General features: G+C 43.6%; 1 protein-coding gene and 29 non-coding genes across 30 annotated transcripts; 1 reads left to right on the top strand and 29 right to left on the bottom strand.

Moving 5' to 3' along the window:
- Positions 1–1191: 1191 nt before the first annotated feature.
- On the top strand, positions 1192–2321 carry fgfbp1b (fibroblast growth factor binding protein 1b). Its single transcript, XM_023799419.2, has 2 exons — positions 1192–1261; positions 1387–2321. The coding sequence occupies exon 2, from the start codon at positions 1422–1424 to the stop codon at positions 2088–2090; it is 669 nt and encodes a 222-aa protein (XP_023655187.2). The 5' UTR covers positions 1192–1261; positions 1387–1421; the 3' UTR covers positions 2091–2321.
- Positions 2322–14343: 12022 nt separating this feature from the next.
- trnaf-gaa (transfer RNA phenylalanine (anticodon GAA)) lies at positions 14344–14416 on the bottom strand. Its single transcript has one exon. It is a non-coding gene; the product is annotated as a tRNA-Phe (tRNA).
- Positions 14417–14543: 127 nt separating this feature from the next.
- trnai-aau (transfer RNA isoleucine (anticodon AAU)) lies at positions 14544–14617 on the bottom strand. The gene has a single exon. It is a non-coding gene; the product is annotated as a tRNA-Ile (tRNA).
- A 228-nt stretch (positions 14618–14845) lies between these two features.
- On the bottom strand, positions 14846–14918 carry trnaf-gaa (transfer RNA phenylalanine (anticodon GAA)). The gene has a single exon. It is a non-coding gene; the product is annotated as a tRNA-Phe (tRNA).
- A 127-nt stretch (positions 14919–15045) lies between these two features.
- Positions 15046–15119, bottom strand: trnai-aau (transfer RNA isoleucine (anticodon AAU)). Its single transcript has one exon. It is a non-coding gene; the product is annotated as a tRNA-Ile (tRNA).
- Positions 15120–15215: 96 nt separating this feature from the next.
- trnaq-cug (transfer RNA glutamine (anticodon CUG)) lies at positions 15216–15287 on the bottom strand. Its single transcript has one exon. It is a non-coding gene; the product is annotated as a tRNA-Gln (tRNA).
- Positions 15288–15354: 67 nt separating this feature from the next.
- trnaf-gaa (transfer RNA phenylalanine (anticodon GAA)) lies at positions 15355–15427 on the bottom strand. Its single transcript has one exon. It is a non-coding gene; the product is annotated as a tRNA-Phe (tRNA).
- Positions 15428–15554: 127 nt separating this feature from the next.
- On the bottom strand, positions 15555–15628 carry trnai-aau (transfer RNA isoleucine (anticodon AAU)). Its single transcript has one exon. It is a non-coding gene; the product is annotated as a tRNA-Ile (tRNA).
- Positions 15629–15856: 228 nt separating this feature from the next.
- Positions 15857–15929, bottom strand: trnaf-gaa (transfer RNA phenylalanine (anticodon GAA)). Its single transcript has one exon. It is a non-coding gene; the product is annotated as a tRNA-Phe (tRNA).
- Positions 15930–16056: 127 nt separating this feature from the next.
- Positions 16057–16130, bottom strand: trnai-aau (transfer RNA isoleucine (anticodon AAU)). Its single transcript has one exon. It is a non-coding gene; the product is annotated as a tRNA-Ile (tRNA).
- Positions 16131–16354: 224 nt separating this feature from the next.
- On the bottom strand, positions 16355–16427 carry trnaf-gaa (transfer RNA phenylalanine (anticodon GAA)). Its single transcript has one exon. It is a non-coding gene; the product is annotated as a tRNA-Phe (tRNA).
- Positions 16428–16554: 127 nt separating this feature from the next.
- Positions 16555–16628, bottom strand: trnai-aau (transfer RNA isoleucine (anticodon AAU)). The gene has a single exon. It is a non-coding gene; the product is annotated as a tRNA-Ile (tRNA).
- Positions 16629–16863: 235 nt separating this feature from the next.
- On the bottom strand, positions 16864–16936 carry trnaf-gaa (transfer RNA phenylalanine (anticodon GAA)). The gene has a single exon. It is a non-coding gene; the product is annotated as a tRNA-Phe (tRNA).
- Positions 16937–17063: 127 nt separating this feature from the next.
- Positions 17064–17137, bottom strand: trnai-aau (transfer RNA isoleucine (anticodon AAU)). The gene has a single exon. It is a non-coding gene; the product is annotated as a tRNA-Ile (tRNA).
- Positions 17138–17365: 228 nt separating this feature from the next.
- On the bottom strand, positions 17366–17438 carry trnaf-gaa (transfer RNA phenylalanine (anticodon GAA)). The gene has a single exon. It is a non-coding gene; the product is annotated as a tRNA-Phe (tRNA).
- Positions 17439–17565: 127 nt separating this feature from the next.
- Positions 17566–17639, bottom strand: trnai-aau (transfer RNA isoleucine (anticodon AAU)). The gene has a single exon. It is a non-coding gene; the product is annotated as a tRNA-Ile (tRNA).
- Positions 17640–17863: 224 nt separating this feature from the next.
- On the bottom strand, positions 17864–17936 carry trnaf-gaa (transfer RNA phenylalanine (anticodon GAA)). Its single transcript has one exon. It is a non-coding gene; the product is annotated as a tRNA-Phe (tRNA).
- Positions 17937–18063: 127 nt separating this feature from the next.
- Positions 18064–18137, bottom strand: trnai-aau (transfer RNA isoleucine (anticodon AAU)). The gene has a single exon. It is a non-coding gene; the product is annotated as a tRNA-Ile (tRNA).
- A 304-nt stretch (positions 18138–18441) lies between these two features.
- trnaf-gaa (transfer RNA phenylalanine (anticodon GAA)) lies at positions 18442–18514 on the bottom strand. Its single transcript has one exon. It is a non-coding gene; the product is annotated as a tRNA-Phe (tRNA).
- Positions 18515–18641: 127 nt separating this feature from the next.
- trnai-aau (transfer RNA isoleucine (anticodon AAU)) lies at positions 18642–18715 on the bottom strand. The gene has a single exon. It is a non-coding gene; the product is annotated as a tRNA-Ile (tRNA).
- A 96-nt stretch (positions 18716–18811) lies between these two features.
- Positions 18812–18883, bottom strand: trnaq-cug (transfer RNA glutamine (anticodon CUG)). Its single transcript has one exon. It is a non-coding gene; the product is annotated as a tRNA-Gln (tRNA).
- Positions 18884–18950: 67 nt separating this feature from the next.
- Positions 18951–19023, bottom strand: trnaf-gaa (transfer RNA phenylalanine (anticodon GAA)). Its single transcript has one exon. It is a non-coding gene; the product is annotated as a tRNA-Phe (tRNA).
- A 127-nt stretch (positions 19024–19150) lies between these two features.
- trnai-aau (transfer RNA isoleucine (anticodon AAU)) lies at positions 19151–19224 on the bottom strand. The gene has a single exon. It is a non-coding gene; the product is annotated as a tRNA-Ile (tRNA).
- A 224-nt stretch (positions 19225–19448) lies between these two features.
- Positions 19449–19521, bottom strand: trnaf-gaa (transfer RNA phenylalanine (anticodon GAA)). The gene has a single exon. It is a non-coding gene; the product is annotated as a tRNA-Phe (tRNA).
- A 127-nt stretch (positions 19522–19648) lies between these two features.
- On the bottom strand, positions 19649–19722 carry trnai-aau (transfer RNA isoleucine (anticodon AAU)). The gene has a single exon. It is a non-coding gene; the product is annotated as a tRNA-Ile (tRNA).
- A 228-nt stretch (positions 19723–19950) lies between these two features.
- Positions 19951–20023, bottom strand: trnaf-gaa (transfer RNA phenylalanine (anticodon GAA)). The gene has a single exon. It is a non-coding gene; the product is annotated as a tRNA-Phe (tRNA).
- Positions 20024–20150: 127 nt separating this feature from the next.
- On the bottom strand, positions 20151–20224 carry trnai-aau (transfer RNA isoleucine (anticodon AAU)). Its single transcript has one exon. It is a non-coding gene; the product is annotated as a tRNA-Ile (tRNA).
- Positions 20225–20452: 228 nt separating this feature from the next.
- Positions 20453–20525, bottom strand: trnaf-gaa (transfer RNA phenylalanine (anticodon GAA)). Its single transcript has one exon. It is a non-coding gene; the product is annotated as a tRNA-Phe (tRNA).
- Positions 20526–20652: 127 nt separating this feature from the next.
- On the bottom strand, positions 20653–20726 carry trnai-aau (transfer RNA isoleucine (anticodon AAU)). The gene has a single exon. It is a non-coding gene; the product is annotated as a tRNA-Ile (tRNA).
- Positions 20727–20950: 224 nt separating this feature from the next.
- trnaf-gaa (transfer RNA phenylalanine (anticodon GAA)) lies at positions 20951–21023 on the bottom strand. Its single transcript has one exon. It is a non-coding gene; the product is annotated as a tRNA-Phe (tRNA).
- Positions 21024–21094: the final 71 nt, after the last annotated feature.

Below are 21094 nucleotides of genomic sequence, written 5' to 3' on the forward strand. Positions count from 1 at the left end.
CGGTTTTATATTACTATTTAGGACAAGATACGACGTAAGATGTTGTCTTTAGAGTTCTGCCATGATGATATATAAAGTGTTCCTTTGTTAAGAGATCTGGCTAATGTTTTGCATAATATTTGGCAGAAATAACAGCTCTGTTTTTCTTCATACTTCCATGAAATAAGTCGCTTTAAATATAACAAACCACAAAAGAACATGCAAGTTGTAATAAGGGTCCACGACGGAAAAAAAGTCAACCCCATTAGACTTTGTTGCCCACTAGGTAGCACTGCTGCACAAAGATGCTGAAATAATGTAGGCGATTTAGTGATTAATCCCCTATCATGAAAAATCAATTCGGAATGTTTTTTCATTACGTTTCATAGGATACGATAATTAATTGCAGAAGCCACTGAAGACACGATCGATGGATTTATTGATGAAAAGTGTTAAAACAGTTTACTTCTTAAAAATAAAATCAAAATCATACGATTAGACTACAATTGCAAAATATACCATCCATTCATTCTAAATCCAATACAGAGAAACCGACCTTCATCGGACAAATATATATAACACTAACACCTTAAATTAATTAAACGCCACATCACAAACTCTTCCCTAAATTGTTATGCTGAAAATACGTTTTCTGAAAGAAAGCCTTTAAACATGAAAGGAGAAATAGACGGAGGGCGATAATTGTTTTTTAACATTTCCTTAAAGCCAGTCTTGTTGTCAAAGTTCATGCGTTTCCGATTGTAGAGGATTTTCAGTCGAACAAAGGTAATGAAAGTTGGCCAATTTATTGTTATAATAGGACACGACTAAAATAACAATAATAATGATAATAATACAATTTTAAAATATGAATAAAATTATTATTATTAAAAATCCAAGAGGTAAACGATTGTGAATGAGGTTACTTTAAAAAATGCACGATATTAAAAAGAAAAAAAGACACGTGTATTACGCAACTTTGTGCCTAGGCGTTAGACACGCTCAGAGCCCAAGATAAAACGAAATATCCTACGTTTTTTGGCGTGCTGCATCAGGTCCCCGCCTATATAGCGTGCCACCCATTTGCATTCCAGTTTATTCATCTAAGGAAAGATCCCGGGAATTTCAAACCGCGCCTCTTGGGAATGCATTGTGTTGTAAATCTGACGTGGTGGGCGTGTCCGGGGGCATATAAATACCATATAAATACCAAACACGAGTACTCCAGGTGTACAAAAGCAGCAGTAGCATCCCAGTTTTTAATGAGCACTTCCAAAAACCGGTAAGATCCACATTAGCGATAGTCTTAGGTTAACTTAACGTTCGCCGTGCAATTTAAAAATAATAGTGCTACAGTATATTTATTCGCCATATAATTGTTGCTTTTCCTGTACATTTTTTTTATAGGTTCCCAGCGTGTGTGGAAAATATTCGAATAAGAGATGATGATCTTTAACAACTTCGTACTGTTGCTGCTCATCGCCTGCATCGCCCTGCAGGTCTTCGTGGTGGAAAGTGAGAAGGGACAGGGGAAGAAGGGAAAGGGAGAGGGCAAAGGCAAGGGGGCAGGGAACAGGGAGGCGACGCCGGAGAACCACCCCGTGGCACCCCGGGGTAGCGACAAGGGTCAGAAGACCCGAGGAGGAAAGGAAGCCTTCAAGGGTAAATTTTCCACGAAAGATAAGAAGCAGTGCACCTGGGCGGCAAACGGCGAGGACAAATTCACGCTTGGAGTCACATGCAAAAAAGGAGAGGAGAGTTTTAACTGCGAGTACACAGCCACACCTGCCAAATGTCCCCAGTACGCGTCCAACGTCAAGATGTACTGGAAGCAGATCGCCCGTGCCCTGAAAAAACAGAAGACTTTGTGCCAGGATGCGAATGCCATTATTAAAACGGGCGTCTGCAAGAAAGCCGCCAAGGACGCGCATTTCAGACTAAACCTCGCACCGCCACAGACAGTGACTGAGACCGCGATTATGTCCTCAAAGGGAAACAAGTCGTGCACGGAGGACGTGGACAATGAAAAACGGGCAGAAGAATACTGCAACGGCTCATGGTCATCCTTGTGTACTTTCTTCTTCTCAATGGTACAAAACGGGGATTGCTGAGTACCTAACGCACCTAGTGTGGTTAAAACCCTTCACTTCAAGCTCTATGTCTTTCTAGCGTCCGAATGTACAAAAAGCAAGGGATTTTCCCGACGATTATTAACATATTTTAAAAAGCAAATATATAATGCACTGATTTGATCTCTTTTTTCACGAGCTGTTTGCTTTAATTTTGCTTATACATTTGTATTTATAAGTTTTAAAGATTCTAAATAAATATTTTTATGTATTCATTATGTCCAGTGTACTTTCTCTCCAGAATTGCTGTCATATGTAAATTATTGTATATTTTTCCATGCAGTTGAATTAAGCATTAAATTGGGTTCATTTTTAAATTACCGCATACGTATACATGCTGTCATTAACCCACAGTTTGGTATTTAACATGAATCCCAATTATTTACAGATTATTTCTTGAGTTTCCAACATCTGGTTGAAAAAATGGCATCTCCGACTATTATTAAGACTAGCCGTAGTAATTTTCTGAATGAGGTCTTTTAGCATTCGTGGTCAGAGCTGTGTCCATGTATTTAGAAATCTAAAAAACAAAAAAAGATAGCTTCTCTTTTCCTGAAGAGGAATGAGTAACATTTTTAAACTCCACACGGCACATACACGCAATCAGAGATGCAGATGCGTGGGTGACACCCTGGCTAGTCTGATAATGGTCTGTGTGACTTACACAGTCCTCTAATACCTTACAGTGTGTGGAACTTCGGACTGCTTGTCGTTAATTCACAAGCGCTGAACCTTTAAACACTGGCCTGTCCCTATTTTTCTCCACGGTTCAGTTTTCAAAGGGATGTCCGTACCTTCATGTCGAAGCTTGATTTTAGAGATGAACTAGGGATGGCGTTGCAGCTCCAGCTGTGTAAAATTGCTTTAATTTTCCCAGGTGTTAGTTTTAAATTAACAGAACACTGCAGCATGACTCACACATCCAGCATTAACAGAACGATGTTAATGAATGGGTGCTTGACCCCAGCGTTCACCTTTATCAACATTAAACACAGCCACACTGCATCTCATGGCCAAGAGAAACACTTCAAAGGCATAGCTATCGGCTCGTTTACCAGAGTTCTCAGAGGTGGGCTATTAAACAAAACATATTTTACAATGGAGTTATTTTGTTTTGCTTGGCTTTGTCACTGCAACATGTTTGTTTGTTTTTTTTAAATCCCTGCTGAAATAATTCAGCTGGCCCAATAGCCTTCAGGGAAGCCAGAAGATAAAAACAAGGCACTGATTAGCCATTCCAACACAGCTAAATTCTTACCACAGGGCTCGCGGATGCCTTTTAACTGTCAGTAAAGTCATCAAAAATTCAGAGATAATACAAAACTGTGAAGGCCAATCAGTCATTAAGACAGGCTGCCAAACATCTGAACACGCAGCAATTCTCGGCAATTATAATTTTTGTTCAGCTGCATTTACATATGAATTGTTGATCTGTTGTTAGAATTGTATTTGCTCGTTTTTTTGTCTTTTTTCATATTAAGGATAATGTAGAATTTAACGCAGAAGTTGTACCTTAGGACATATGTACAGTTTTATGCAAAGACTGGTAATATTTTAAAAGAATGGCATCTGGACTTTTGCTCATTAGACACTTTGAAGTGTGATTCCTGACTAATTCATCAGAATCAGAATTCTTTTATTATCCTGGAGGAAATTGTTTGTAGTGACAGATGGCATAGTACACAGAGACACAAAAGAAAAAAGAAACAATACACAATGTCACATGCAACAACTTCTATATAAAAATAAATGAGTAAATGTATCAAGATGGTAATAAATTAAGCGGGTACGGTACTGTAGTGACAAAATACAAATTTGCTGGTAATTATTGCACAAAGATAAATAGACAGGCAGATATTTATAAAAACAGGCAGTATTGCATATCTGCACTGAGTGATTTACTGGTTGTGCAATCTGATGGCCGTTGGATGGAATGATTTCCCTGAGGCGCTCAGTGGAGCGTTTCATGTTGACGAGTCTATGTCTAAATGTGCTTTTATTTATCTAACCACAGTACTGTGGAGCAGGTGAGCAGCTTCACACATGATCAGCTGAAGTCTGCACATCGCCCCCCTCTCTGCCGCAGTGTCGCAGACATAAATCCGAGACCTTATCCCTTATGTCTCATGCTGGTCCCTTAAACACAAGGATGGTGAATTAGCTCTATCAGCATCTGTTGCATGGGGTTCCTTGTAATTCTGGGTGTCTTTTTGAGGCCAGCCCTCACAATTTACTATATAAAACTGAGGCATTATGACGCGTTAGTCCTGTATGCCACAGACAGCCGCACTCAGACTCCTTTTAAGCAGGAAAAGCGTCATATTGGGGTTTCACCATTGAGTGTTCATTACTGAGGTATATCCCTGAGCTATAGGCGATTAAGGCACCGTAACTGTGTAAAATTCCAGAACATTTTCGGAAGAGCATGGGGATTATGCACACCAAGGTTACAATATGGCTAGTGTTGTTTTATACTCAGAGCTATAGCCTGGGTTTTTTAAATACAGAGGTCTTAAGTGTTATCCCATCCTAAGTGCGCCCCATGATGGGTCGGGGTTATTGGAGCTGCAGAAATGCTGAGGACTTGACCTCGGCGTCCTCAATAGTAGGTACGGCCATTTTTATGCTAATGAAATAGTTATGGAGGAGGTCTTCCTTCTGGTGGGTGGGCAGATGCAGATGACATGGTGGAGAAAAAAAAATGGATAAGGGTGAAAATAAATGGGAGGAAAAGGAAAAACAGAATTACTCAGGGGAAAGGAATAAGCTGCAGAACCACAGCACTAGGATGGATACTGAAGTTGAAAAGAAAAAACAGTTATTCATACTCAAGAGTGGAATTGAGGGAGAGGAGGATTATATTACTGAAGTGGTTGGTGTTTAATACCTGGCTTAATAACAATTTATTGATCTTTATGGGGAAATTCTATTTTCACCTACCCCATTTTACCCTTCATAACACACAGACATAGGTGAGAACAAGCTTGGTGGTGAATGGCAGCCATGGGCACCTCTTGCATCTGGGGATTAAGGACAAGGCCTACAGCCATGTGAATATTCCCCCAAAGCCAGGATCAAACCAGCCACCTTGTGATCATAAGCCCAGAGGCTTAGCGCGTCGAGTCACATGACGTCCCCATGAGCCCAAGCTGAGTTGACTCACTTTGACTGGATCAGTGGTGACCAGCTCCTTCCAATCAGCTCAAGCATGCATCCTACACATATAAAAACCTCCAAAAAAATCTGATTCTGATAAGAAAATGAAAAATGATTGTTCAACTTCTCAGGCAGTGACACAAACCATACAATAAAACATGCAAATACTTTACTATATCAAATAAGTGGATCTATGTAGTCATGCTTTCCCATTTATCTTGCATTATAGATCACCGCCACTCTGAAATTTCTGTCCTGTTTGATGTGAAGCCTCCAATTATTTATTGATAAAACAGGTGCAGGGTTGCCAGTTTTGGTCAGCCGGCCGGAATGAAGTTTTCAGTTCGAGACCAGTCTGCATGCAAATGCACATGCATGTAACAGTTTCATCACCTGTAATCTGTAGGGTTTACAATCTGCTCCAACGCTCTTGATGCAGCTAATTTGAGGTTTATAATGGATTAATATAGATGCGTGACAGTTGGCAAACCTTGCAGGTATCACCTCCTCAGCAAGCAAACAAAGTATGGATAAGAGAATGCCAGTCCAGTACTACATTCCCTGTGGTAGGGCCCAGTTTTTGTGCATTGCACAAGATGGCCTGTCCCTGTGACATTGATTACTGTCTGGGAGCTGGCTCAAATCCTCCCCCCCCCCCCCCCCCCCCCCGATTCTTCTTACTTTAAGGCAGCCAAGTGCCGCAAACGAGGAGGACCCAAAGGCCATGGCTGTTCTTCATCGCTGGATGGTCCAGGAACTGGGAGCCTCCAGTAGTCAAAAGAATCCCGGATAAAAAAAATACTATGGAGTGACTCCCTTGATACACAAAGTTTAGACAGATGGACTAGTGAAACATCTCAACATCAAAAGCCCGGAGCCTGCGCTGACTGTTCGTGTACAGTGCTCCTCTGTTGTCCTGCAGACCCGTGTCATGCCTGAAATCCACCGCCAGCTCCATATCTTCCTGATGTTCAGCTGTCGGTGATACTTCCTGCACCACAAGACAAAGTACTCCACTAGCCCCTTCGCCCCATCTTGCTCTCCATACCGGTGAGAGCAAGTTGGTGGGGATTACAGTGCAAGGGCAGGTGGTGCCCAGGGAGCTGGGGGTTAGGGTCCTGCTTTTGATCACAGGCACAGAAGCTTAGTCTGCTGAGGCATGTCCCACCCCCGGCCTGCAAACTTTCCACACTACTCTCATTAGAGAACCTATTGGTGTTGTGCTGAAAGTCTGTTCTGTAGAGGGTGAACAGGAAGGGAGATTGGACACTTCTCTGAAGAGCTCAAGTGTTGGTCATTGTCTTCTGTCATGGAACCTCACACACTGTTGTGTGTTAGTAACGTAGCTTATGAGCCAGTAGACTGACCCCCAAATACTCCACATACGGCACTGGTCTTAGTCAGATACACGTCCTCTTTGAGATCCATTTTGCCCCCATGCACGTTTGTGCAGCGCGTTTGTGTAGCTCTGCAGTTTGCAGTCCGCACAATATCTACGTCCAACTGAGTGTCTGAACCCATGACCCTCTGCAGGAAACAATTACCGGCATTATCTCGTCACGTGAGCAAGCACGGAGAAGCAGGTGCTCGCCATTGATTTATCAAAGGAATTCTAGAAGGAGGCACAAGCAGGGAAGATGGGGCATGCAGGGAACAGCTTGGGATGAAGGCTCCCGATTCCCATTGCAACCATCCTGAGGGTGTTTTCATTACCTACACATTTGCACGTATGCTTTGTGTTTTGTTGTCTGTTCGCAACGCTACAGCCTGGGATCTTCAAGCACAACAGCAGGAGTGGCTGGTGTTAATCTACAATAAAGCGAAATATACTGGTAATATTGGCTTGACAGTCAAAGAGATTCTCTGGACAAAGTCCCAGATACTTGAAAAGATTGTGTGTCTCTTCCTTTTTAACACCTAAATCCTTTTAGGGTGTTTCCTCTTATTTATGTATAAAGATTGAATACATAAATGACACCAGATTCTTTTCAAAAGCATTGTGAGGTTTATTTAACAAGGAATTTGCCCACTGTTGAATTTAAAACCCAGTATAAGATGGACATGCATCTGTCTAACCAGTATAATTTCAAATAAATAAATGCAGAGAGGAATCTTGTTAAATCTTCATTTAATGAATTATACATAAACGTTTCGCTGAGGCCCCAAACTGATTCATAAGTGTGTTGTTTCTGATTTTGTTCTTTGTGTTGCATTGTGGTCCTATTTCGTTTTACTGTGTACTGTGTATTTGGCTGAAATTACAATAAACCTACTTGACTTCATAAGCTTGGCTGAATGTAACCAAGTCTCACCTTCCGCTGTTAAAATCGTCTTGTTTTCGTAAACGTCGTCCGTTAGCAGACCATGTGAGTTTCAAAGCCTCCATTCATCAAATAGAAGAGCAGACCAAAGTCTACTCCCATAAAACCGCTCACCACGCTCATACTGTATACAGCATGCGGCGCTACAGTTATAAAAGGCTCTTTTTATTGGAAATGCTGGGATAACTGTGTCAAGGGGAGCCCCATAATCTTTTGCCATGGCAACGACCTCCAGGTTGGGCTGTGGTCTTGAGGAAACAAAGGTCAGCACATCCTTCTTTCTATAAAATGATGACATAGAGTAAAGTGACCAGATAATCCATGTTAGGGAGGACACTCCCTGACATGGATTATCTGCTCACCCTAGCATAGGGCCTAAGAAGGGGTAGGCTATATACCTTGAAGAAATGGCAGTCTATTGTAGACACACTCACACACCATCAGCAATTTAGAAATACCAATTAAACACCAATCGAACAGCAAGTCTTTCATTTTTAGGAGGGAATTTGAGTGATATTGGGAGAACATGCAATCCTGACACTGACACAAATGTAACCATTCAGCTGAATAGTTATGAATTCCCAGTAAATTATTCTGATATTTCTTAAATTCCTTAAAAGAAGACATAAAACTGCTGGAACATGCCTCACTTCCTGGTCTTTAAGGTTCGCCCACCTCGATGTTAAGCAAATATTTCATGGCTGTTTGGTTTCTGGAAGTATTTGCTGTGAGTCACCCATTCATGTGTGGTTTTGGTATTCAGCGTGGCAGCCCCTTTGTTCCGGAACCTACTCGACCGGGACTGTCAAACTCCTTCTGCTATCATGTGTGCACAAGTTTTCGTGTCAACATTTTCCTTTTATTATTTTATTTTATACTTCACTGTGATATGGCACTAATTCTTTAGCACATTGTACGATTTTACTTTTTTTTTTTCTTTAAAAAATGTATTAATTTTTTGAAAGCTGCTTTTTATTTACATATTTAGCAAATCCTATATCCATAGTGACATACAATTATGAAATGAAAGCAGCCAGTCCTTGTAGATTGAGATTGTAGCCCTTGCTGATGGATCCAATGGTGAAATCACTCAATATATTAATTTGTGTTTTTTAATGGGTCTGAACAAGTGATTCACCATTTAATCAAGTTAGTGGTTGGGAAGGACCTCTAACCGGAAACCATGCATAGCATCCACACCCCAAACCCACTTGTCATTCAGCAGAATGCCGCTGTGTTTACACTCCCGTGTTTACAGTCCGGTGATTACACTCCCGTGTTTACAGTCCGCCAGTCCTGGTGGTGTTTCCCCTGTATTTTTTGGTTTAGCACCTGCCGAAAAGCACTGCTTCCATCTACCAGCGTCCCTGCAGATCAATCTGACTGTCACCACGGGTGCAAGTTACTCCTTAAAAGTATGAGTGCGTCTGGCAGGCAGGCAGCAAATGATCTGACTTCTGACTTATGCTTCTGCACCCTCTGTTGGCTTTATACTCTGTCGGGGACTTGGGAACAGCACCATCCACCATCCAGCAACGGCAAGAACCGAGGCCACAGACTCGTGCCGACATTCCTGTCTGCCTCAAAGGCCGCATGTCGACACAGAAGTACCCCCCCCCCCGTGTGGTCTGGCTAAAAGGCACTGAGGAAGGACTGCGTTCCCCTCAAAACCACGGCAGCACATGAATGCTCCGATCGCTGGACCGGGACAACCGATAGCTAAACAAACTAGATAAAAGGTGAGAAAACAAACAACAATATGGTTCCACCAAGATGGTCTTCATCTTTTCAGCAGCTGCATTTTGCATTCGAAAGCCTCTCTTGACATTTGGTTTAAAAAAAGCAAAAAGTGTGCAGTGATTCATATATCCTGGACTCCACTGTCTGCTGACCAAAAATCTGATGTTCTCAGGGGGATATTAAAATGGCATTTAATGACATTATTCAGACTTCTAAGGCTTCCGCCCCATGCCCCATATAATGCCCCACTATATAATCATAATGCAACAACATGTTCTTACCAGCACATTGAATTTTCTACAATAATAAGACTGCTAGATGTGCTTAATAAGGCAAACATTGACGGCTTATAGTTTCCCAAGATACCATCTAACTCTTTGGGTTGCCGCTACTGGCACATAACTCTTTGTCAAGATAAAAAAGGGAGGGTCACAGTGATTACCATATGCATAGCGATTGGTGGAAGGGAAATATCATGTCATGCTCAAGCCAATAACAATTCAAAATGTCCTGGTCTCCTGATGTAGGAAAACACCTTTTCCCATGGGAAATCCAATACACCGGTACTGCAGGTATGCGGTTGTTGAGTAAGAATTTAATTAAAAGGAAACTTCCTTGAGAGTGACACAGATTGTATATCAATATCTATATGTGTAACTATCTTGTTATCCAATTCTTTCCAACTTTTGAAGACATCACTATAATTTAAAACAGATTTTGAAAACCATGTAATCCCAATTTTTTTGACGGTTATCAGGTTTTATTACCATGTTCTCGCAAACTTGATATGCTGCTTCAAAAAAAGTCATGCAGCCCTTCCCTGCACTGACGTACACTGTAGGCAACCTGAAGTTATTGTAATATATTACACCTTCAGAACTAGTGAATGATATCATTCTTTGGGACGGTAATGGGTATGTAGTCTTTCCAGAATGAATGAGTAAATAGAACCTGCAGAGTTTAAACTGTGGGATAAAACATTTCATAATTAACTATAACAATTTAAACCATCAGATCATTATTTATTCTATCTATTTTATTTCTCATTAAAATATGTATTGATACATTTATTGCCAGTCACCATAGCAGAATGGATTATTTTATTCTGTTTTTGTGATGTTCCACCGGACATGAAAAAAGAGAAAGACTCCTTTCAAGAATTCAGACACACATAACAAAGAAAATGGGAAAGTAGTTAGAGGAACAAGCCTGAACAGATTGCATGAAAAAAGGGTTTTTACTTTGTGCTGATGCATACCTACACACATACACACTTACAGACATATATATAAACACAAATACACACACAGATATGTATTTGGATTACATTTTCCATCTGTAAAAAACTATAAAAGCCTTTCATTTATTTTATTGGGCGACCAAATGTTCTTTTACCCAATTCCACCCTTTGAAACAGTTCCAGAATATTGTCTGCTACAGCCATTTAATTATTGTTTAATTGTCAGAGTCCTGGTGACTAATGTCTACACCTGTATGTAAGTAATTAATTGATTATATAATGGCGAGTTGTGAGAGTGAAGTACTTGTCATGTATCCAGTTCTGGTGCTAAAATAGCCCATAGAACAGTTATCAAATTTAATAAATGGTGACTGTTGATTGTGACAGGAGTCATAAAGTCTGGGAATTATTTGTTGAATATCTCAGCCAAAAATTAGCTTAAGTTTCATTTGGATTATTCCATGTAGAATGCTGGATAAAATTCCTATCCATCTTGCAATCACCTGGTCTCGGTTTTGGTGATGTGGAGCTGATCCTGGGTAGCACATGACCCAGGGCAGATGCCAGTCCATCTCAGGCTACTCACACCGTGGCAACTGTGGGAGAAACCCAGGGTATGCAGACAATACCAGCACGACACAGACTTCGCTTTAGTACGATTTCAGTCGGACTAACATGTATACATGTACTTTAAAAGTCTGGTTTTAGTCGGACTAACACAATCATTACTTAGCGTGCATGTAAACATACTGACATAAAGAACCAACAAAGCCCAGGCGCACAGAAGGAAGATGGGGTCGAAACCCCAAACCTGGAGGTGTGAGGCAACAATGGTAGCCAGTCCAGAAAAGCCGCAGGATGAACCTCTATTATTTTCAATCCAGTAATTGTTACACACCTCTCTGATAGTTTTATTCATCGGCCATGAGGAGTGAACTGTCAATTTGCTTGGTTTTTGAGTTACATTTGAAAATATGTTATCTAAAGGACTTTTTGTTTTTGGTTATTTACTGAGATTCTGCTTAGAATCTTAATGGTGATTATTGCAACTAATACAAAGGAAGGTAAATAGGGAAACACATGAACAAAAGCGGCACGGAATCAGCGACAAAGGCGGGTAACGAGTGGAATTCCTGTGTGTCCAAAACCTTCACTGACACCTCGTGATTTACTGCCTTGCCTTTTGATATTGCGATGCAAAGTGCCCCTCACCTCGAGTTCTGTTTTATTCATTGGACCAAGTTCTTACTTGTATGCAAAAAAAATTGTTAGCGCAATTTTTATAGGTTGTGTCCCAACATGAACACCTTGACATTTTTAAAATGTTGGATATTAATTTTACAATATGAGGAATGGAGGAGTTTTATTTTCAGGGTCTATATATAGACTTATGCTCAATTATAGGTAAATGAGGGTGCAGTTTCATATTCAGCAGGTAATATATCTTGATGTAATGGGAAATATGTCATTATGAGTTATGTTTCAAGACAATACCCTTTACTTAGGTTAAACTGCTTCTGTTTTTCAGGATTTTTCACCCTGTCTGCCATAATCCTGGAGGTAATTCCGACAACAGAGACAAAATTTTAACAAAAGGACAACTTGCAGTGTGTAAAAAAATTGCTTTGCACTTGGCACTAATAAGTACACCCATACTATTATCTTAACTGGAATTTAATACATTTTATAGGTGTAATTTGTGTTGGCCTATCGCATATAATTTGAGGGATGGGCATGACAGTCTCAGAGAGTGTCAATTTGCATGCATGCATGTCATCACCCTCAGAGAGTGTTAATATACATGCATGCATGTCAAATATGCACAGAAAATTTATACATCTCGGCTGCCAAGTAAATTGTATAAGATGAGTATGCGTGGTACTCAGTCGGAATTTAGGTCTGTATCTATATTGGTTTTATGACTCTTCTCTTATTGGCCCTGTAGCCTTGCAGACTCTTGCACTAAAAAACGCTGCAATTCAGCTGCATCCCTTTCTGCAACAAGAGAGTCATTTATGCTTTTTAGAGGCCTCCCAATTGGGGGCCCCCCACCCCCACCAGCATTCTGCCCGCCCCCACGTGTACTGCTGCTGTGAATGGGGGGCAGCACAGTAATTGTTTTTAAGGCGGGGTTGCGGTATTGTTTCTCAGTGGAGTGAGGTGGCCTGACGTGACTCACTGCTGGTCCTGCCCCTTCCATTGGCTGGACTTTGGCGCTAATCAATGACAAAAAGAACCAATCTGGAACACCCAAGAAGTTTGGACGGTTGTAGGGCAATGCAAAGACGTACCGGGAGCTTTAAGGTTTGGACCGGTACAATGACAGAAACCGAATGAACATCTGTGGGGTCACTGGAAACCAGTTGTATTCTGTTATGCACGGACATGAAAGGACCTACGATCGATTTATACACAAACCATACAAACGTATAAAACTTGCAATACATTGCAAAACTTTCACTAACTTTTTGAGATACAGGCCAAGTAAAGCAAGGTCATTATTAGATTTTATCTTTATGGTACATCAAAATTTCAAACACAATCGGTATAGTGTAGCAAAATTGTGTAGTAAAATTGTAACTGCACATTATTTGTGTGTGAGAGCATGTGCGTGTGTGTGTGTGTGTGTGTATAAATACATAAATAAATTATTAATGTGACCCAGAGCCTGCTTCAGTGGGAGTGTGTTATACCAAAAGAAAGATAATTCCACCAGGATCTTAATAGGAGTCAGTTTTGAGAAACGCTCATTGAAAATTGTCCACATAGCTGAAATAAAGGTTTTTTAATTTAAAGGTATTTTCTGGACTTCTGCAATGTGTCATTAGCTGTGTCAATAAAAGCGGATTTTACATCAGTAGCCTGTCATTCAAACAAGTACCTGGTGAAACACATTGCCTTTTCAAAGCTGAGCACTTTATCAGATCCTATTTACATAGAGCACAATCTTTAATTGTTGTTGTTTATCTGTACTGTGTTAAAAGAAATAAAGAATATGTTTTCTAATGTAATAGAATTTCTTCCAATCAGATGCCTCCGCTTCTTTGATCACGCATGTACAATAAATGATGTAGTAAGTTTAAATGTTTATTTTGCGTTGACCTGGAAGAAAAGTGCAACCCTCTGCTGCCATCTAGTGTCAGTTCTAACATGTCAACAATAATTCCAGAAATTATTAACTGTAATGACAGGGACAGCATAACTTAGGGGCAAAATGGTTTGAGAAAAAGTTTTTCTCAGGGGGTCTAAAATGTATAAACTTTCTTTAATATCTTGCCTAGACCACAGGAATATATTGAAGCAGTTTTCATAACATTAACTATCATGCACTAATGTCGGTCGACCACTATAAGCTTAGAGTTGCAGTGTTTGTGGAATCCTTGTGAGCAGTATGACAGTTATGTAAAGTCTGCCTCACCTGAACACCATCAGCCCAATAGATAAATAAAAATGCAAATGTAAAGTATTAAGGAAAACCCATCCATTCAATTTCCTTTAAAAGAAGGAGAAAAAATAACTCAAAAAATGGTTAATTTGAGCTTTGCATTACATTTCAGATTTAGCTGCGGAACAATAACTGTATCCTTTATTTGAACAAATGTCCCATTACAGATAATGAATGTGCTTCATTCCAAAGATTAAGTCATTAAGGGAAATAGCAGACGTAGGGACTTGAAACACAGACTGTGCTAATCATTACACCACGGAACCGGGATGTATGTCGCATCAATGAAGGTGGAGCCGCTACCGGCAACTAGCACCAAGACTCACATCGCGCTGCCAGAACCCGGGATCGAACCAGGGACCTTTAGATCTTCAGTCTAACGCTCTCCCAACTGAGCTATTCCGGCACATCTGCTTGTTCCACCGCATGTGGAATGTAGGACTGCCTCCTAAATGAAAGAGGGCAGATATTGGACATGGAAGACATGTAGGGGTATTTGACAGGTCAAGGTCACTGGGAGAAAAAACACAGCATGGCCCGTATGGGGATCGAACCCATGACCTTGGCGTTATTAGCACCACGCTCTAACCAGCTGAGCTAACCGGCCAAGGGCTGGAAATGGCTAACTACACCACAAGCAAAAGTGCAAAAGAAACATTTTTAAGCAGGAGTTTGCCTTGGGGCTCAAAAGTGAGCCTGAGACAGGTCCCACTGAGATTTGAACTCAGATCGCTGGATTCAAAGCCCTAACCATTACACCATGGAACCGGGATGTACGTCGCATCGATGAAGGTGGAGACGCTACCGGCAACTAGCTCCAAGACTCACATCGCGCTGCCAGAACCCGGGATCGAACCAGGGACCTTTAGATCTTCAGTCTAACGCTCTCCCAACTGAGCTATTCCGGCACATCTGTTTGTTCCACCGCATGTGGAATGTAGGACTGCCTCCTAAATGAAAGAGGGCAGATATTGGACATGGAAGACATGTAGGGGTATTTGATAGGTCGAGGTCACTGGGAGAAAAAACACAGCATGGCCCGTATGGGGATCGAACCCATGACCTTGGCGTTATTAGCACCACGCTCTAACCAGCTGAGCTAACCGGCCAAGGGCTGGAAATGGCTAACTACACCACAAGCAAAAGTGCAAAAGAAACATTTTTAAGCAGGAGTGTGCCTTGGGGCTCAAAAGTGAGCCTGAGACAGGTCCCACTGAGATTTGAACTCAGATCGCTGGATTCAGAGCCCAGAGTGCTAACCATTACACCATGGAACCGGGATGTACGTCGCATCAATGAAGGTGGAGACGCTACCGGCAACTAGCTCCAAGACTCACATCGCGCTGCCAGAACCCGGGATCGAACCAGGGACCTTTAGATCTTCAGTCTAACGCTCTCCCAACTGAGCTATTCCGGCACATCTGTTTGTTCCACCGCATGTGGAATGTAGGACTGCCTCCTAAATGAAAGAGGGCAGATATTGGACATGGAAGACATGTAGGGGTATTTGATAGGTCGAGGTCACTGGGAGAAAAAGCACAGCATGGCCCGTATGGGGATCGAACCCATGACCTTGGCGTTATTAGCACCACGCTCTAACCAGCTGAGCTAACCGGCCAAGGGCTGGAAAGGGTTAGCTAAAAAACAAGCAAAAGTTGAAAAGAAACATTTTTAAGCAGGAGTGTGCCTTGGGGCTCAAAAGTGAGCCTGAGACAGGTCCCACTGAGATTTGAACTCAGATCGCTGGATTCAGAGCCCTAACCATTACACCATGGAACCGGGATGTACGTCGCATCGATGAAGGTGGAGACGCTACCGGCAACTAGCTCCAAGACTCACATCGCGCTGCCAGAACCCGGGATCGAACCAGGGACCTTTAGATCTTCAGTCTAACGCTCTCCCAACTGAGCTATTCCGGCACATCTGTTTGTTCCACCGCATGTGGAATGTAGGACTGCCTCCTAAATGAAAGAGGGCAGATATTGGACATGGAAGACATGTAGGGGTATTTGATAGGTCGAGGTCACTGGGAGAAAAAACACAGCATGGCCCGTATGGGGATCGAACCCATGACCTTGGCGTTATTAGCACCACGCTCTAACCAGCTGAGCTAACCGGCCAAGGGCTGGAAAGGATTAGCTAAAAAACAAGCAAAAGTTGAAAAGAAACATTTTTAAGCAGGAGTGTGCCTTGGGGCTCAAAAGTGAGCCTGAGACAGGTCCCACTGAGATTTGAACTCAGATCGCTGGATTCAAAGCCCAGAGTGTTAACCATTACACCATGGACGTCGCATCAATGAAGGTGGAGACGCTACCGGCAACTAGCTCCAAGACTCACGTCGCGCTGCCAGAACCCGGGATCGAACCAGGGACCTTTAGATCTTCAGTCTAACGCTCTCCCAACTGAGCTATTCCGGCACATCTGTATGTTCCACCACATGTGGAATGTAGGACTGCCTCCTAAATGAAAGAGGGCAGATATCGGACATGAAAGATATGTAGGGGTATTTGATAGGTCGAGGTCACTGGGAGAAAAAACACAGCATGGCCCGTATGGGGATCGAACCCATGACCTTGGCGTTATTAGCACCACGCTCTAACCAGCTGAGCTAACCGGCCAAGGGCTGGAAATGGCTAACTACACCACAAGCAAAAGTGCAAAAGAAACATTTTTAAGCAGGATTGTGCCTTGGGGCTCAAAAGTGAGCCTGAGACAGGTCCCACTGAGATTTGAACTCAGATCACTGGATTCAGAGCCCAGAGTGCTAACCATTACACCAAGGAACCGGGATGTACGTCGCATTGATGAAGGTGGAGACGCTACCGGCAACTAGCTCCAAGACTCACATCGCGCTGCCAGAACCCGGGATCGAACCAGGGACCTTTAGATCTTCAGTCTAACGCTCTCCCAACTGAGCTATTCCGGCACATCTGTTTGTTCCACCGCATGTGGAATGTAGGACTGCCTCCTAAATGAAAGAGGGCAGATATTGGACATGGAAGACATGTAGGGGTATTTGATAGGTCGAGGTCACTGGGAGAAAAAACACAGCATGGCCTGTATGGGGATCGAACCCATGACCTTGGCGTTATTAGCACCACGCTCTAACCAGCTGAGCTAACCGGCCAAGGGCTGGAAAGGATTAGCTAAAAAACAAGCAAAAGTTGAAAAGAAACATTTTTAAGCAGGAGTGTGCCTTGGGGCTCAAAAGTGAGCCTGAGACAGGTCCCACTGAGATTTGAACTCAGATCGCTGGATTCAGAGCCCTAACCATTACACCATGGAACCGGGATGTACGTCGCATCGATGAAGGTGGAGACGCTACCGGCAACTAGCTCCAAGACTCACATCGCTCTGCCAGAACCCGGGATCGAACCAGGGACCTTTAGATCTTCAGTCTAACGCTCTCCCAACTGAGCTATTCCGGCACATCTGTTTGTTCCACCGCATGTGGAATGTAGGACTGCCTCCTAAATGAAAGAGGGCAGATATTGGACATGGAAGACATGTAGGGGTATTTGATAGGTCGAGGTCACTGGGAGAAAAAACACAGCATGGCCCGTATGGGGATCGAACCCATGACCTTGGCGTTATTAGCACCACGCTCTAACCAGCTGAGCTAACCGGCCAAGGGCTGGAAAGGATTAGCTAAAAAACAAGCAAAAGTTGAAAAGAAACATTTTTAAGCAGGAGTGTGCCTTGGGGCTCAAAAGTGAGCCTGAGACAGGTCCCACTGAGATTTGAACTCAGATCGCTGGATTCAGAGCCCAGAGTGTTAACCATTACACCATGGACGTCGCATCAATGAAGGTGGAGACGCTACCGGCAACTAGCTCCAAGACTCACGTCGCGCTGCCAGAACCCGGGATCGAACCAGGGACCTTTAGATCTTCAGTCTAACGCTCTCCCAACTGAGCTATTCCGGCACATCTGTTTGTTCCACCGCATGTGGAATGTAGGACTGCCTCCTAAATGAAAGAGGGCAGATATTGGACATGGAAGACATGTAGGGGTATTTGATAGGTCGAGGTCACTGGGAGAAAAAACACAGCACGGCCCGTATGGGGATCGAACCCATGACCTTGGCGTTATTAGCACCACGCTCTAACCAGCTGAGCTAACCGGCCAAGGGCTGGAAAGGATTAGCTAAAAATCAAGCAAAAGTTGAAAAGAAACATTTTTAAGCAGGAGTGTGCCTTGGGGCTCAAAAGTGAGCCTGAGACAGGTCCCACTGAGATTTGAACTCAGATCGCTGGATTCAGAGCCCTAACCATTACACCATGGAACCGGGATGTACGTCGCATTGATGAAGGTGGAGACTCAGATCGCTGGATTCAGAGCCCTAACCATTACACCATGGAACCGGGATGTACGTCGCATCGATGAAGGTGGAGACGCTACCGGCAACTAGCTCCAAGACTCACATCGCGCTGCCAGAACCCGGGATCGAACCAGGGACCTTTAGATCTTCAGTCTAACGCTCTCCCAACTGAGCTATTCCGGCACATCTGTTTGTTCCACCGCATGTGGAATGTAGGACTGCCTCCTAAATGAAAGAGGGCCGATATTGGACATGGAAGACATGTAGGGGTATTTGATAGGTCGAGGTCACTGGGAGAAAAAACACAGCATGGCCCGTATGGGGATCGAACCCATGACCTTGGCGTTATTAGCACCATGCTCTAACCAGCTGAGCTAACCGGCCAAGGGCCGGAAATGGCTAACTACACCACAAGCAAAAGTGCAAAAGAAACATTTTTAAGCAGGAGTGTGCCTTGGGGCTCAAAAGTGAGCCTGAGACAGGTCCCACTGAGATTTGAACTCAGATCGCTGGATTCAGAGCCCAGAGTGCTAACCATTACACCATGGAACCGGGATGTACGTCGCATCAATGAAGGTGGAGACGCTACCGGCAACTAGCTCCAAGACTCACATCGCGCTGCCAGAACCCGGGATCGAACCAGGGACCTTTAGATCTTCAGTCTAACGCTCTCCCAACTGAGCTATTCCGGCACATCTGTTTGTTCCACCGCATGTGGAATGTAGGACTGCCTCCTAAATGAAAGAGGGCAGATATTGGACATGGAAGACATGTAGGGGTATTTGATAGGTCGAGGTCACTGGGAGAAAAAACACAGCATGGCCCGTATGGGGATCGAACCCATGACCTTGGCGTTATTAGCACCACGCTCTAACCAGCTGAGCTAACCGGCCAAGGGCTGGAAAGGATTAGCTAAAAAACAAGCAAAAGTTGAAAAGAAACATTTTTAAGCAGGAGTGTGCCTTGGGGCTCAAAAGTGAGCCTGAGACAGGTCCCACTGAGATTTGAACTCAGATCGCTGGATTCAGAGCCCAGAGTGTTAACCATTACACCATGGACGTCGCATCAATGAAGGTGGAGACGCTACCGGCAACTAGCTCCAAGACTCACGTCGCGCTGCCAGAACCCGGGATCGAACCAGGGACCTTTAGATCTTCAGTCTAACGCTCTCCCAACTGAGCTATTCCGGCACATCTGTTTGTTCCACCGCATGTGGAATGTAGGACTGCCTCCTAAATGAAAGAGGGCAGATATTGGACATGGAAGACATGTAGGGGTATTTGATAGGTCGAGGTCACTGGGAGAAAAAACACAGCACGGCCCGTATGGGGATCGAACCCATGACCTTGGCGTTATTAGCACCACGCTCTAACCAGCTGAGCTAACCGGCCAAGGGCTGGAAAGGATTAGCTAAAAATCAAGCAAAAGTTGAAAAGAAACATTTTTAAGCAGGAGTGTGCCTTGGGGCTCAAAAGTGAGCCTGAGACAGGTCCCACTGAGATTTGAACTCAGATCGCTGGATTCAGAGCCCTAACCATTACACCATGGAACCGGGATGTACGTCGCATCGATGAAGGTGGAGACGCTACCGGCAACTAGCTCCAAGACTCACATCGCGCTGCCAGAACCCGGGATCGAACCAGGGACCTTTAGATCTTCAGTCTAACGCTCTCCCAACTGAGCTATTCCGGCACATATGTTTATTCCACCGCATGTGGAATGTAGGACTGCCTCCTAAATGAAAGAGGGCAGATATTGGACATGGAAGACATGTAGGGGTATTTGATAGGTCGAGGTCACTGGGAGAAAAAACACAGCATGGCCCGTATGGGGATCGAACCCATGACCTTGGCGTTATTAGCACCACGCTCTAACCAGCTGAGCTAACCGGCCAAGGGCTGGGAATGGCTAACTACACCACAAGCAAAAGTGCAAAAGAAACATTTTTAAGCAGGAGTGTGCCTTGGGGCTCAAAAGTGAGCCTGAGACAGGTCCCACTGAGATTTGAACTCAGATCGCTGGATTCAGAGCCCTAACCATTACACCATGGAACCGGGATGTACGTCGCATCGATGAAGGTGGAGACGCTACCGGCAACTAGCTCCAAGACTCACATCGCGCTGCCAGAACCCGGGATCGAACCAGGGACCTTTAGATCTTCAGTCTAACGCTCTCCCAACTGAGCTATTCCGGCACATCTGTTTATTCCACCGCATGTGGAATGTAGGACTGCCTCCTAAATGAAAGAGGGCAGATATTGGACATGGAAGACATGTAGGGGTATTTGATCGGTCGAGGTCACTGGGAGAAAAAACACAGCATGGCCCGTATGGGGATCGAACCCATGACCTTGGCGTTATTAGCACCACGCTCTAACCAGCTGAGCTAACCGGCCAAGGGCTGGAAATGGCTAACTACACCACAAGCAAAAGTGCAAAAGAAACATTTTTAAGCAGGAGTGTGCCTTGGGGCTCAAAAGTGAGCCTGAGACAGGTCCCACTGAGATTTGAACTCAGATCGCTGGATTCAAAGCCCAGAGTGTTAACCATTACACCATGGACGTCGCATCAATGAAGGTGGAGACGCTACTGGCAACTAGCTCCAAGACTCACGTCGCGCTGCCAGAACCCGGGATCGAAACAGGGACCTTTAGATCTTCAGTCTAACGCTCTCCCAACTGAGCTATTCCGGCAAATCTGTATGTTCCACCACATGTGGAATGTAGGACTGCCTCCTAAATGAAAGAGGGCAGATATTGGCCAT

This window comes from Paramormyrops kingsleyae, chromosome 25 (assembly GCF_048594095.1).
Source record: "Paramormyrops kingsleyae isolate MSU_618 chromosome 25, PKINGS_0.4, whole genome shotgun sequence".
In the NCBI taxonomy this organism is placed as follows: Eukaryota; Metazoa; Chordata; class Actinopteri; order Osteoglossiformes; family Mormyridae; genus Paramormyrops; species Paramormyrops kingsleyae.